At 43.6% G+C, this 13,501-nt stretch overlaps 1 protein-coding gene across 1 annotated transcript in view; it reads right to left on the reverse strand.

Moving 5' to 3' along the window:
• Positions 1-4,005: 4,005 nt before the first annotated feature.
• The window catches only part of C2H7orf78 (chromosome 2 C7orf78 homolog), a 29,677-nt gene continuing 20,181 nt past the window's right edge, over positions 4,006-13,501 (reverse strand). The window contains exon 6 of the mRNA XM_073329552.1: positions 4,006-4,071. Within this exon, the coding sequence (XP_073185653.1) occupies positions 4,030-4,071 (42 nt within the window). The 3' untranslated portion in view covers positions 4,006-4,029. The remainder of the gene's footprint in view (positions 4,072-13,501) is intronic.

Raw genomic sequence — 13,501 nt, forward strand, 5'->3', positions numbered from 1 at the left:
AAGATAGCAATCTTCTCCATCCATAATAAAGAGTTTTATCATCAGTGACAATGAATCTCAGAATATCACTAAGAGAACTTCTGTCCCAAGGAGCTTATATTACTGGCACACACATTAACAGATTCAATGCTGTTTCCTTGGGAGTTTTCCAACAGCTGTAGAGCAAGTTGGAAAATGAAATTTGTTTTTCCATGAAAGAGTTTTTCTTGTGGGTAAAGTTTCCCCTATCCAATTTTTTTTTTAACCAAAATCTTTCAAATTTGTTATTTTGTTTTAAAAAACAAACCAACAAAAAAGGGGAGGAGGGCTTCATTTAGACCATGAAATTTAGGGTGTGGGGTTTTTTTAAACTAAAATATTTTGTTTAGAGTTTGGAGGTACCTCTAGTTTTACTTCCTCTCAAATGGAAAAAGGGAGGCAAAGTGTGAGGAAGGGGAGACAACCTCAGTGTTTACTCCTTTTACTGTATAATTAAAATAATAAAAAGATGTGAACAGCAGATCTTCCTGCACTTTCCCAACACTTTGAAACTGGTTTCCCAACTGACAAAAGTTGGATAATAGTACTAACAGGTGGGGGAAAGCTTTATGGCAAATCAAAATGTTTTTTAAAAAACTAAAACTTTAGTTTTGAAAATTCAATTTTTCATAACATTTTTATTTTGAAAAAAAATGGAAAATGAAAAAGTTCATTTTCAACAAACCCCTGTTTCTCGACAAAAAGTTTTCAACCAGCACTAAGCACTTTGCTTCATATTCTGCAACAGCTCATGAACTCTCATTCCAACCAGCAGTACTGTGGTTTTTGAGATATAGCCATACGGTGGCATTAAAGAGACAATTACAGAAAAATATCCTCATTTTATGTAGGGAAATCAATGATAAACTCTCTTGTCTAGCTCCCTTTCTCTTAAAGCTTTTTCAAATGATTAAAAATAAATAAACAAATAAATAGTCACACTCAGGAGTAATCCAAGATTCAGCACTGTGTAATAAAATTTCAAAATGACAGAGTGTAGCATTAGCAGTTGTGGAGGTTACTGAAAAATAGGAGTCTAATTCCTTCATTAGGAAAGAAACAATATCAGGTTTCTTACTTCAACAGTACTCCGAAGTGTTGGGAAACATACTTCTTTAGTGTCAAAGCTAATAGCCATGGAGGATGCCAACACAGCTCTTTAGTTTTAAGTGGAGCAGCTATTCTTCACTTCCTCTTCTCAGACTCTTGTGTATTGATGCTCCCTAGAGGTGGCTACATTTCAGTAATAGCTGGACTTATCCCATTTACTTTATGTGAAGTGTTTTGGGATCCTTCCGGGTCAAAGTGCTATATCAATGTCTACACACTTTTGAATGCAAGGTATATTAAGTATGTGTTTCAACTACTATCAATTAGGTCCAAGGCACTGATACAAGACAGAAGCCAGTTTATTTGCAATTTGAAAGGTCATTTTCAAAAATCTGAGTCAGATTCACCACTATGGTCTGGTGATGTAAAGTTCTGAGTTGAGTTTAACTGGCCAGCTGAACTGGGTAGTCAACTGTTTTGCATCACCAGAAAGGCATAGGGCAACCAATACATAATGGTGTCTCTGGGCATTTAAACACAGGCTAGGTCCTTGCTAGCTGAGGTCTGCAACTTTCACTTGAATGTAAAAAAAAAAAAATCATTTAAATTAACTTTTGGTTTCATTGTATTTAATTTTACCCTTATCTTTTCTTCATAGTCTTTGATCTGTTGTTTTTAACTGTTGTAACTGTAACCATTCTGCCAGTCAGAGTTAGCAGCAGAGCTGGTTCAGTATCTAGGGGTTCCTTTTCAACAATACAACACAAAACCGGTTTGAGCCCCCACCTAGTGACCTGGAACAATTACACACCACACCCTGCGCACGTCTAAGAGGCAATAATTCCCCCCTTGCAAGCACAAATTCTGAGTGTAGCAAAACTTTTAATAAAAGGAGGGAAGTAACTCAGCATTAATTTGGGAAAACACCATAAACAGGATCCATAAACATGAACCATGAGCAAAAGACCAACCCTTCCCTCAGGTTCTTAAGTCCAGTAACCAAAAGTCCTTTTAACATGCCCGTCCCCTTCTCTGCACCCGACTCACAGTTGCTGTCCTTGATCAGTGCAGCCCAGAGATCAGAGGTGCATCTGCAGAGTTCACCTCCCACCTCCCACCTTACTCGCTCTGCTGTCCGGGCACTTGCTCGCCACACCTCTCTGCCCACTGCCCTGTTGGCTGATCACCACACCTCTCTGCCAGGCTCTGCTCCTCTCCACTAGCTGCCCTGCTGGCTGATCACCATGCCTCTCTGCTGGGCTCCGCTCTGGCCGTCTCTGCCTGCTGCCTTGCCAGCCAATTGCAATACCTCTCCACTGGCCACCCTGCCAGCCGATCACCCAGATTCTTCAGGTCCCACCACTTAACCCAGTTCTCAGTGATTTCAGCTATTGGTACACACTTCTCAGTCTCTTGCATCAGTGACACTGTCCCAAATCAGGTCTAATACTTAAAGCTAGGTATTCATGATTTCAGTTCTGTAGCATGTTACAGGACTCTCAATTGAGTCTTAATTAGCTCTTTTATTACACAAGGGAGAGATAAAGTATTAAATGCTATCTAAGACCCTTAAGCCAGACCCACACCAACAGGTATAGGTACCTATCCCCACCCCTTCTCAACTCAACAGGCTTTGGAATCCATGTCCCCTGCCTAGCGAGTGCTGTTTAGTTGAGGGTGTGTCTCTCTATCGGGGTATGCCAAGTACAGTTCTACTGCCCTCGATTCACACAACAAGGATAACTACGCTTTATTACTCCTGGCCCAATAACAAGGAGACTGGGAATCCAACACCAGCCAAAAGTGATCATTTTGGCAAGCAATCCCATCATGCTGAGCACGTAGGCACGGTGGGTATGCCCATGCAAACGAGATCAGCTCCTGAAGTCCTTTTCCACAGCTCATCACTAAATGTCAGGGGAGAGCTGATTCAGACTCTGCTTATATAACATTTGTATGAATCTTAAAATAAATTAGAAATGTCAGTTTACAGATCCTTCTATTTTATACTAATTCATGGAAATATGGGCTCAGTGATCATTTGCATAAGTTTTTATGCCAGTGTAACTCCAGGCTCCAGTGATGTAAGTAAGTCAGTGCAGTAAGTTGGTATAAAACCAGTGTCAACTATGTCTAGAGAGCTTAGGCAGAAGTTACTTAGAAACCCTTTATGATATGTTGGTGACTGTGGGACTGGAGGAATGAACATTTTCCAGTTTGTTCAAGGCATCAGAATTCTTACACCTAGCATTTAAAGAAGCTAGTTTCAGACTCATGTTTGTTTGGCTAAATACTACTGTGTTTTTGGCCATCTTCAACTAATAAAGGTCAAAATGCTTTCAAACTACACTTAAAAATACTGTTTTAAAAATATAGAGATGGGTCATGAACTTTGATGTTTAGTGTCAGCTTGAAAATGAATGTTAACAGCCAAGTTAGTTATACATGCACAAGATGCTGACTGCCTGTTGAGAGGAGCTCTGCTGAGCACTGCTCTCTGAACAGAGAGCCTCTTAGCATGAATGTACACATTAAGTTTTGGATTCATTTGATTCCACTTGGACTGAGGCAGGAAACGAGCTCAGTCCCATTGTTCAGCCTTCCACACTAAGGATCCGATTCACAGCCTACTGAAGTTAATGGGAGTCCTTCCATTGAATTCAAGGGGCTTTGAGTCAGGCCCAAAAGTGGGCCACCCACCCAGCCAGAATAGATAAGTTCAGAGATGGACATTTCCATTTCCAGGTTAAGTCAGCCTGAAATATAATTTAGAGAGAAACTGCCCCTCCTATACCTCTGTGGAAGCAATAAAGGGTATTCTTCTGCAGAGCTCCCTGGAGCTCTCTAGAGCGGCTGGGAGCAGTGTCTAAAGCAAACCTCTGTTGACAGGCTGGCTTGGTTGAAGTCAATTTTTATTTATTTATTTTATAATTTTGACAGATGTTTATTTTTAAGTGTTTTTCACAGTTGCTGGAAATAGTGGAGGGGGATCAGATAATAATCCTGTAATGACAGAAGACATTGAGATTAAAAAGTTAAAGCCTTATAACCATTCAAACCCAAATTGTCAACATTGCATGTAAAAATATACAAAGTAAATATTTTAAAATCAAACTCTAATAAGGTCTCCAGCAGCATTTTTCTGGACTTTGGCTTATCTGTAAATTTTGATTATCGTTGATGGAGATATTTTTGCCTTTGTTTGGGCATGTACAATGAAATTGACATTTACCAATATAAATCCAATTCTTCCAAGCCTATTGACAGGATATGGTCAAGGCAAACACTTTAACCTAGAGGAAGGTCTATTTTAAATCAAAGCTTGGGATTGGTTCCTGTTTCCAGATACTAATAAACCCATTTAGTGGAAAATGGCACATTTTTTTCCTTTCCCTTTTCTGACTACTACTGAGACTCAGGAGCATGGGGAAGGTGCTCTGACGTTGGAAGGCACATTATCAAAATAAAATCCTTTTCAACTTTATTTCACAGGCTTAAAGGACAAAATGGGGACACCAGGATATACCACAGTAACTTATAAAATGCACTAGATGATTTTTACTGACAACTGGGCATGTCAGGGGCTTTTATTTTGATTTGTATATTTCTAAATGCATCTATCCTGCATTCCAGGCCCATGTACCAGAATTAAATAATAAAACCTACAAATTAGGGGAAACATTATGTTAAGCATGGTCTCGCATCCAGGGACCATCATGTTTAGCACTGTCAGCCGCACACAGGTAAATTTTACTGGAATCACAGTTTACCCAGGATTAGCTGATAAGATGTCAAACCCAACTTGTCCCTATCTGCACTAGCTGCCAGGTCATGTTAGCATTATGTTAGTGCTCGGGTAGCCAAACTTTTTGGCCCTAAGGCCACATCGGGTCCAGAAATTGTATGGAGGGCTGGGTAGGGAAGGCTGGGGAAGGCTATGCCTCTCCAAACAGCGAGGCGTGGCCTGGCCCCTGCCCCATATCCAGCTCCCTGGAACTCCCACCCCCATCCAACCGCTCTTGCTCCCCACCATTGACTGCCCCCGGGACTCCCGCATCCTATCCAAACACGCCCCCTTACCATTCCCCCGGGACGCCCATCCCCTATCCAATCTCCCCTGCTCCCCACCCCTTGCTCTCCCAGCCCCACATTACCTGTGGGGTGGGGGAGAGGGGGGCTCAGTCCTTTCCCAGAGCATTTCCCCTGCTCGTTTGGCTGCTCTCCCTGGCAGTCGGGCAGGGCTTGCTCCCAGGCTGGGCTTGGCTGCTGGGAACAGGGGCCAAGCATGCTGGAGTGGAGGGTGGGGGCCCTGGCTTGCTCTGCCTCTGTCCCTGGCAGCAGGACCCATGCCCCTTGACCGCCCCGCTGCACCCCCTAGAATTCTCCCTGCTCCCCGCCCCCGACTGTGCCACCTGGAGCAGCAGGTCTAGAGGAGCTAAAGCTGTGCCACCCAGCCGGAGCTGCAGCCACGCTGCTCAGGTGCTGGGGGGGGGACACCGTGACTGCGAGGGATGCAGGGGAGCAGAAGGCGAGGGGCCAGGGGCCTAGCCTCCGCCCCGCTCACCACGCTGCCGGGGAGTTGGGCTGGCTCCTCCGCAAGCCAGTCCTGACCCCGCTCACCGGCAGGAGCTCGGGGGCCAGAGGGAAGGGTCCTGCAGGCCGGATGTGGCCCACGGGCCATAGTTTGCCCCCCTCCGTGTTAGTGGATACATTTCCTTAAGCTAATATGCTAACACAACCTAATTTTGTACCAAAGACAAACCCTCTGGAGCATTAATTGTCTTTTCAGCAAACTCCTTTGTTCTGACTGTTCCCTGTCTATTTCACCTTGTATGCTGATAAACAGCCAGCAGGTACAAATATCAGAATGCTTAATTAACACAACACAAGGACATACCTGCTTGAGTGGTCCCTGCTTTCCTGGGCACAGCCCTGATGTGAAGGCTTTTCCAGCGATATAAACGCACCCTTCCCGACTACCAATGTACCTAGGCACCAGCATTAATCATTTGTGGCTGTAAGCAAGGGACTTACCTCTACAGTAACCATCACATACCTGCACCTCATTTCCCCCATTTTCAGTCTTCCACAGGCTTTTAGGTCTCTGGTGAAAAGCCCAAAGTGTCAATCCCTTCTAGAGTTAAGTAGAAGCCCAACACCATCAAACAGCCTCCCAGCCATCAGTAGATCTTTACTCCTGTCGTCACCGGGTGCATCCTCCTCAGGTTGCAGCTCCTCTTTGTGCCTTCTCCAGGCTACAATAGTCTATTTAGCCCCTCTCCACCCTGAATAGTATCCATAGCTCCTTTCCCTAGCTCAGCAGCTCATTTGCCCTGTTTGTTCAGAGATAGATAAGAGGAACTTCCTCTCACCTTCACCAGAGGCCCTGTCCCTGGTCACTAAGTGAATGCAAGTGTCAGCTCATGCCTGAACACACTCTGCATTCTCCTTTCAGGGACTTTTTCTTTTCTCATCATCCATTTCAGGAGTCTTTCTACATCCTGTCTTTTAACCCCTCAGGGCCTTCCAGGCTCCATTCCTCAAGCCCTCCTGCCTAGGCCCTGCAAAGCAACCAATCCTAATTTTACCTCCAATCAAACCACTTTTAAACTGAGCTCCATGCTTGCTTTTCACAGAGTGGCAGATGTTACTGACTTCCCTAGGACTACATTTCCCAGGACTCCTCCACCTTAAAGAGCCAAATACCCACTAACAGTGGGATTAGTGGTTCCCACTGTTACAGGGCCCAGATGCTCTGGTACACTCAGGGAAAATGATAATGATAATAGGTGATAAAAATAGGAGCCCAACAAATTCAATAAATACACGTGTAAGATTTACATAGTATTTTTGTACAATACTTAAACCACACCAAAATAGCATGAGGATGGATTGTGTCCCAGGCCCAAGTCATGCAGCTAATGCACTAGGGCAGAGGTAGGAAAACTACGGCCCGCGGGCCACACCCATCCCGTGGGACTATCCTGCCTGGCCCTTGAGCCCCCCGCCAGGGAGTCTAGCCCCCGGCCCCTCCCCTGCTGTCCCCCCTGCCCTGCAGCTACGCTGCCACGCGGGCAGCACTCTGGGTGGCGGGGCTGCACACTCCTGCAGGGCAGCGCAGCAGCATGTGTGGGTCTGTCCGGGCGGCGCCGCTACCAGACATGCTGCTCTGAGCGGCAGGGTCAGGGGGCCGGGGGCAGTCAGGGGACAGGGAGCAGTTAGATAGGTGTGGGGAGTCCTGGGGGGCCTGTCAGGGGGCAGGAATGTGGATAGGGGTCGGGCCAGTCAGGGGATAGGGAGCAGTGGGGGTTGGATAGGAGGTGGGGTCCTAGGTGTGGCGGTTAGAGGTGCAGGGTCCAGGGAGGGGGCGGTCGGGCACAAGGAGCAGTGGTGGGGGGGTCGGATGGGTGGGAGGTTCTTGGGGGGCAGTCAAGGTGCAGGAAGTGGGAGGAGGCAGATGCGGGGAGGGGGCAGGCTGTTTGGGGAGGCACAGCCTTCCCTACCCAGCACTCCATACAGTTTTGCAAACCCAATGTGGCCCTCGGGTCAAAAAGTTTGCCCACCCCTGCACTAGGGCCTGATCCAATTCTTATTGAATTCTATGGAAATTCTTCCACTGACTGTAATGCAAGGAGTTAATGGAATCACAAATTATTGCACAATCCCCTCTCCCACTGTCCAGACATGTATCTAGCCTCATGTTTTATGTATTACATATCAGCCAGATGCTATAGAAGTGATCAATGGACAGTGTACATATCATCCTGGTACTTAAGGATAAATCACACCACTATTTTTCCTTTTACATAGTCTCCTTCACTAGCTCAGAATATTTCCTTAATTGAAAAAAAGAATCTCTGTTATATTCTTTGGCTTTGTCTGGTTCTAATTATGCTTGACTATTAACAGTGGTCTTTCTTCCAAAGGTACGTAACTGGCAACAGAAGGGACTTTTTCCTCATTGGAAAAATATGCACCAGAATCTGTTTACTGCATTGTGATTTAACTTTCCACTGTGTGCCATGGGATTGTTGTGTTCCTAACTGTTTGCAAAGAAGGAAACAGAGTATAAAACCACTGCTCAGATACAATTCTCTTGAGCTAAACAAGGATACAAACTGCAATTTTCATTTAGAAAGTGAAAAATGATCAGTTAACAAAAGAGAATGAGAGCACACACCAAAGTGCCTTGGACTGAGTACAATTTTAGTACAATCTACATGACAGACGTTTCCTTGTCATATTTTTCCAACTAAGAATCAGTCTTTTTGTAAGAAACCCAGCACTTGTCTGTTTATAAATCTTTGTGCATCAAGTGAGTGCAGCACAGGTCCTCCTCTGCAATGTAGATATGTAAAATTCAGCAAGAATATTTCCAGTACTTACTGGCTGCTCTAGGGATGAGGGTCTTAATAAAAGACCTGGTTCTCATCATTGGTAAGTAGCACCACTGAAGTCCATGAAGTTACAGAGTGTAAAACTTGTGTAAGTGAAAGGAGACGCAGGCCCAAGGCATTTCTTCTTTAGGCCCCAACCCTGCCTTGAGCTCTGCCCCGACATGCTTGTGTGGTTCTCAGTCAGGAGTGGGCCTCTTACAGTAAGCTCTTTGAGGCAGGGATCTCCCTTCCTGTTTTACAGGAAGCATCTGGCATACTTGTGTTTGATACAAGTTAACTGTTAAGAAAACACCAGCAACAATATTGTACAACACAGAGAGACACAAATGGCATTTTCTATTCTAGAGTAGTGACGGACAACAACAAAGCATTCACTATTACAATATTATTTGCTCAGAGGAAATGCTGATTTGATCCATGCCACATTGATCCTCTGCCCAAGAAAATCTTCAATAAACTGTGCACCAGCATGGAAAATTTTGGCAAATTAGGCCCTCAGGAAAAACAATGGTGGCTTCTTGAACTGTCAGGTGGTTAGTCTAACTCAGATCCTCAAAAGTATTTAGGTATGTAACTCCCATTGAAATAAATGGGAGACACAAATGCTTTCGAGGCTCTGGGCCACTGTGCTCAAAATGATTCTCCCATGTCCATTCCTGGCACTGTTCAAGAGGGAAGACTGCAACCTTAGCCATGCCCAAGACTGGTACACAGGCTGTCACTTCTCCTGTATTAGGACAGAGATACAATCTCGAGAGATCAGCCAGCATGTCCTCCAGCACAGGCCAGACAAAAACCAATACACAATAATTAAAAAACAAACAAACAAACTGATGTTGGTAGTTAGCAATAGAGAAAACAGAATTTTACATGTGTTTTGATTTTTAAACATCAAATGACTGAGATGGGTGGAGAGTATGCAAATTTCTTTCAAGTGATCCTAGATGTCAGTTATATATGAAAACTGATACTGTACAAACAATAACATTACTCTAATAGTTAAATTGGATCAAACATGAGCTGTGAGTCAGGACACTTGGGTTCTAAACTAGACCCTGACACCAACATGCTGTGATATATTGGACAAGTCACTTACATCTAGATCCTCAAAGATATTTAGGCACCTAGCTCCCATTAAAATCAATGGAAGTTAGGCGCCTAAATATCTTTGAGGATCTGGGCTGTATGCCCCACTTCAAGAAAGTATTTAAACACATGCTTAAGTCCAGCCCTGATTAGGACAGCATTTAAGCACATGCTTTACTTTAAGCATGTGCTTAAGGACTGTCCTAATAGGGATGTTTTCCTGAACTGAGGCCTTCAAATCTGACCTCCTGAGTTTTCTTGTCTCTAGAATGGAGTTATTAAAGATCTGTGAAGTACATTAAGATCTATAGAAAAAATTACTATCTAATTGTCAAGTATCAGTAATAGATCATGAGCCTGCTGATTTTTCCTTTTAAATAGCAAGTTTTCTTGGAAGGCAGATTTGCCCATACTCGTGTTCAGCACTCTGATTTCAGGGCATGTTTCAGATCATACCATATAACATTAATTTATGTGCCTGTATGGAAGTTACTGTTCTTCAATCTTTTAAAAGGACCCAAACCAGAGTTCTCAGATTTGTTCTACATACATGTATAATGAGGCTACAGAAGTTTGTATAAAAGTACTGTGTAAAAATACCAGAAAATGCAATCCACCTCAGATTTATGCCATGTGGATAATACTAGTACTGTCCCAAACAAAACAAAGGAGTAAATTCATTCTCTCTGGGCCTAATCCACAGCCCACTGAAGTCAATGGAAAGTCAACGGAAGTCAATTGACCACAATGGGCTTTGGATCAGACCTTATATTTCCAAAGAGATTTACAGTAGTGGTATTGACTGTTCTTCCTAGACTGTTCTTCCTACACTGTGCCAAGTGGTGTTTGCACTGCAGCTATCCCAGAATGGGCACAGCTGTCAGCAAGATTTAAAATGCATTGCTCAGTGAGAGTGAAAAAGTAAAAAGGATTAAAAGATTTTGCTAGAATCTCCAGCACCAATGACTGTTGAGGCATAAGAACACCATGCTCTAGCCAGTGCTTACTACACAAAACATACTGCACTTTCTTTAAGATTTAAAGGCTTTGTAAAGCATGTCCGTGGAGATAGAGGTCAGTTTGAGCGGCAAAAATCTTTGAGATGGAATCACAGGATCTTTTGTGTTGTGAGTGGATTCAGCCCTAGAATACAAAGACAAAGTGGCTGTTCTAGGGCTTGTCTCCACTTACCGGGGGATCGACGTGTGGCGATTGATCCACCGGGAGTTGATTTAGCGGGTCTAGTGAAGACCCACTAAATCAACCACTGATCGCTCTCCCGTCAACTCCACCGGAACGAGAAGCATAAGGTAAGTTGATGGGAGAGTTTCTCCCATCGATTCAGCACGGTGTAGACGCCGCAATAAGTCAACCTAAGCTGGAGTTGCACAACTTAGGTTGACTTAGCCTCGTAGTGTAGACCAGCCCTCAGTTGACAGGAGAGTGATTGGTCATTGATTTAGCGGGTCTAAGACCCGCTAAATCAACCCCGGTGGATCAATCATCGCACGTCGATCCTCCGGTAACTGGAGACAAGCCCTAACAGCAGACACAGTTCTTTGTGTATGTGAGTGGTTTTCCTGTGTGTATATCGGAAAGCAGCAGTGAAAACCTTATAAAAATCATGCCTTTTTCTCATTTTGTTGAACAGTGAGTGCAGCACATTCTTCTATGTGCACTTTGCCAATTGTAATTGTGGAAGGTTCTTTACAATTAGCACCAGAGTGTTTGGGTACTATGTTTTATCATACCAATCTCACATCACCAGATCGAATGACTGTAGTATACTGATGAATCCTGCAGAGTTAAATGTGTTTATGGATGGACACCTGGACTTGGTAATGTCAACTCCATTTCTAAAACCATTAATTCTGGTCATATTGATATGAAAATTTGGATACTAGATGGGAGGTTTGGCATGTTTACTGGCCTGTGAACATGCAGAGTGCACATCAAGCTCAGAGTTATTGCATAGCAGTGCTGGTGTTGGAATGCGGGGGGGAAGGGGGGGGACAGAAAGTTGTGTGAGTTCTATATCTTTTTTCCAGTGAGTTCTTAATAGAAACAGGTTCTTCCCTTCCTTCCTTTGCATATTGTAATACTTCCATCAAAGCAAGAAAAGGATTTGAGCTGGATTTTTCCAAAGGAGTGCAATGGAGATAGGCTGAGATTTTGAGCCTTATTTCTTAGGGGATCTGTTAAAAGGTATATTTTAAGAAAGAGTACTATGGTTTGCCAGAAGCTGGGAATGGGAGACAGGAAATGGATCACTTGGATGTTTACCTGTTTGTTCATTCCCTCTGAAGCACCTGGCATTGGCCACTGTTGGAAGACAGGATACTGGGCTAGATGAACCATTGCTCTGACCCAGTGTGGCCGTTCTTATGGTTTAATGGACTGAGCACAACCCTGACAACCAAGAACTTTCTGAATCTAAGATGTGAAATGGATTTTCTTCTGTGACTATGGGCAAGTCATTTAATGTCTCTGTGCCTGTTTTCTCATCTGTAAATTATTGTTGATTATAGTGCTGGAAGAACGCTAGGCACACCACAATTACTATGTATTATTTTCTTAGTTCACAGGGTTTAAGAAGGCTCAGATCACATTTGCCAAGTGGTATACGAGTGCTAAGTTTTATTGTTGTGTATAGAAGCATAAGGTCAAATCCTGATGTCCTGACTCAGTTTTTATCAAGGCCTTGTAGTGCTGTGTAAGAACTGTACAAAGCAAGTATAAAAAAAAAGAAAAAGAAAAAAGAATGGCATTGTGCCTATTCAGCACACAGAGAAGAAGAAAAATCCCAAACATGCCTGGAATATGGTTCATTCTGGGTCCAGATTCAGCCCTTGAAAGTTAAACAGTGAACTCCACATTTCAAACCAGACAAGGGTCTGGAGATGTAATGAATTTGCTCCCTGCCCAGTATTACCTGAAGGCAGATGTTGGTGTTTAATATGTAAAAGGTCATTTAATACACACTTCTGCCTCTGGGAAGTATTGGAGAGACACTTAATGAGAAAGCAGTACATGCAGAGCTATGAGATCATTGCACAGGGGAGTATCACTGGTGAGAGTTAAATTAGGGTGTCCGTCTTTCAAAGCAGCATGTGCATTGCCATCAGCCTGGAAGTGAAATTCAATCCGGAATGCAGTTTTCTCATACTAAATCACCATCGGTGTGTATCATACTACATATATTACTTGTGACTTTAGTCTATTTCTGAGTTGAGGGCAATAGTCGGATGCAAAGCCCATTGTGACAGATGGCAATTTCCTGAAATATCCTGGACAAACCTTGTTGAATTACATTTAAGTACTTTAGAAGTTCATTGTATTAAAAATGAAAATGTTGATGTATTATTGTAGGATTGTATGTAACATCTCTAGGAGGAATACATATCTAATGTAAACCCTGGGAAGCGTTAAGAGCTTCATAAGACTATTTCAGACAGTGTCCTCAGCCTTTTTAAGCTTCATCCTGAGAAGAGGACCTGTCTGCTGATTACCTGTTATATGAAGACAAGATCAGAGGCCCAAATTGTATAAAGGAGGGACCCTCAAATTCATGAGGGGATTCTCAGATTCATAGTGGTGCTGGTTCTGAGCTAACAGCTGTCATGAACTTGGACCACAGGAAAACCCCTTGGTGGGGTCTGAATGTCTGATCACGGACCAGAGCCCTTGTTGGAGTTGGGATGATCTCTGGTAACCCTGTTAGCAAATGTGTACACTCTTGATTGTTTTAATATGTTTTCTGCGGAATGGTTTCACCTTAACAATATATGCTTAGAAAGAGCTGTGTGCTAACTTGTAACTGTGGGCAATTATGCTGTTCATCAGCCTTCAAAGAGTAAGCAAAGCACAGACGCTGGCTGCTTAGGCAGTCTGCCTTGCTGGAGATATCACACTGTAGGTAGGGAATTATGCAGCCTGGAGAAACCCCATTC

This window comes from Lepidochelys kempii, chromosome 2, assembly GCF_965140265.1.
Source record: "Lepidochelys kempii isolate rLepKem1 chromosome 2, rLepKem1.hap2, whole genome shotgun sequence".
Lineage (NCBI taxonomy): Eukaryota > Metazoa > Chordata > Testudines > Cheloniidae > Lepidochelys > Lepidochelys kempii.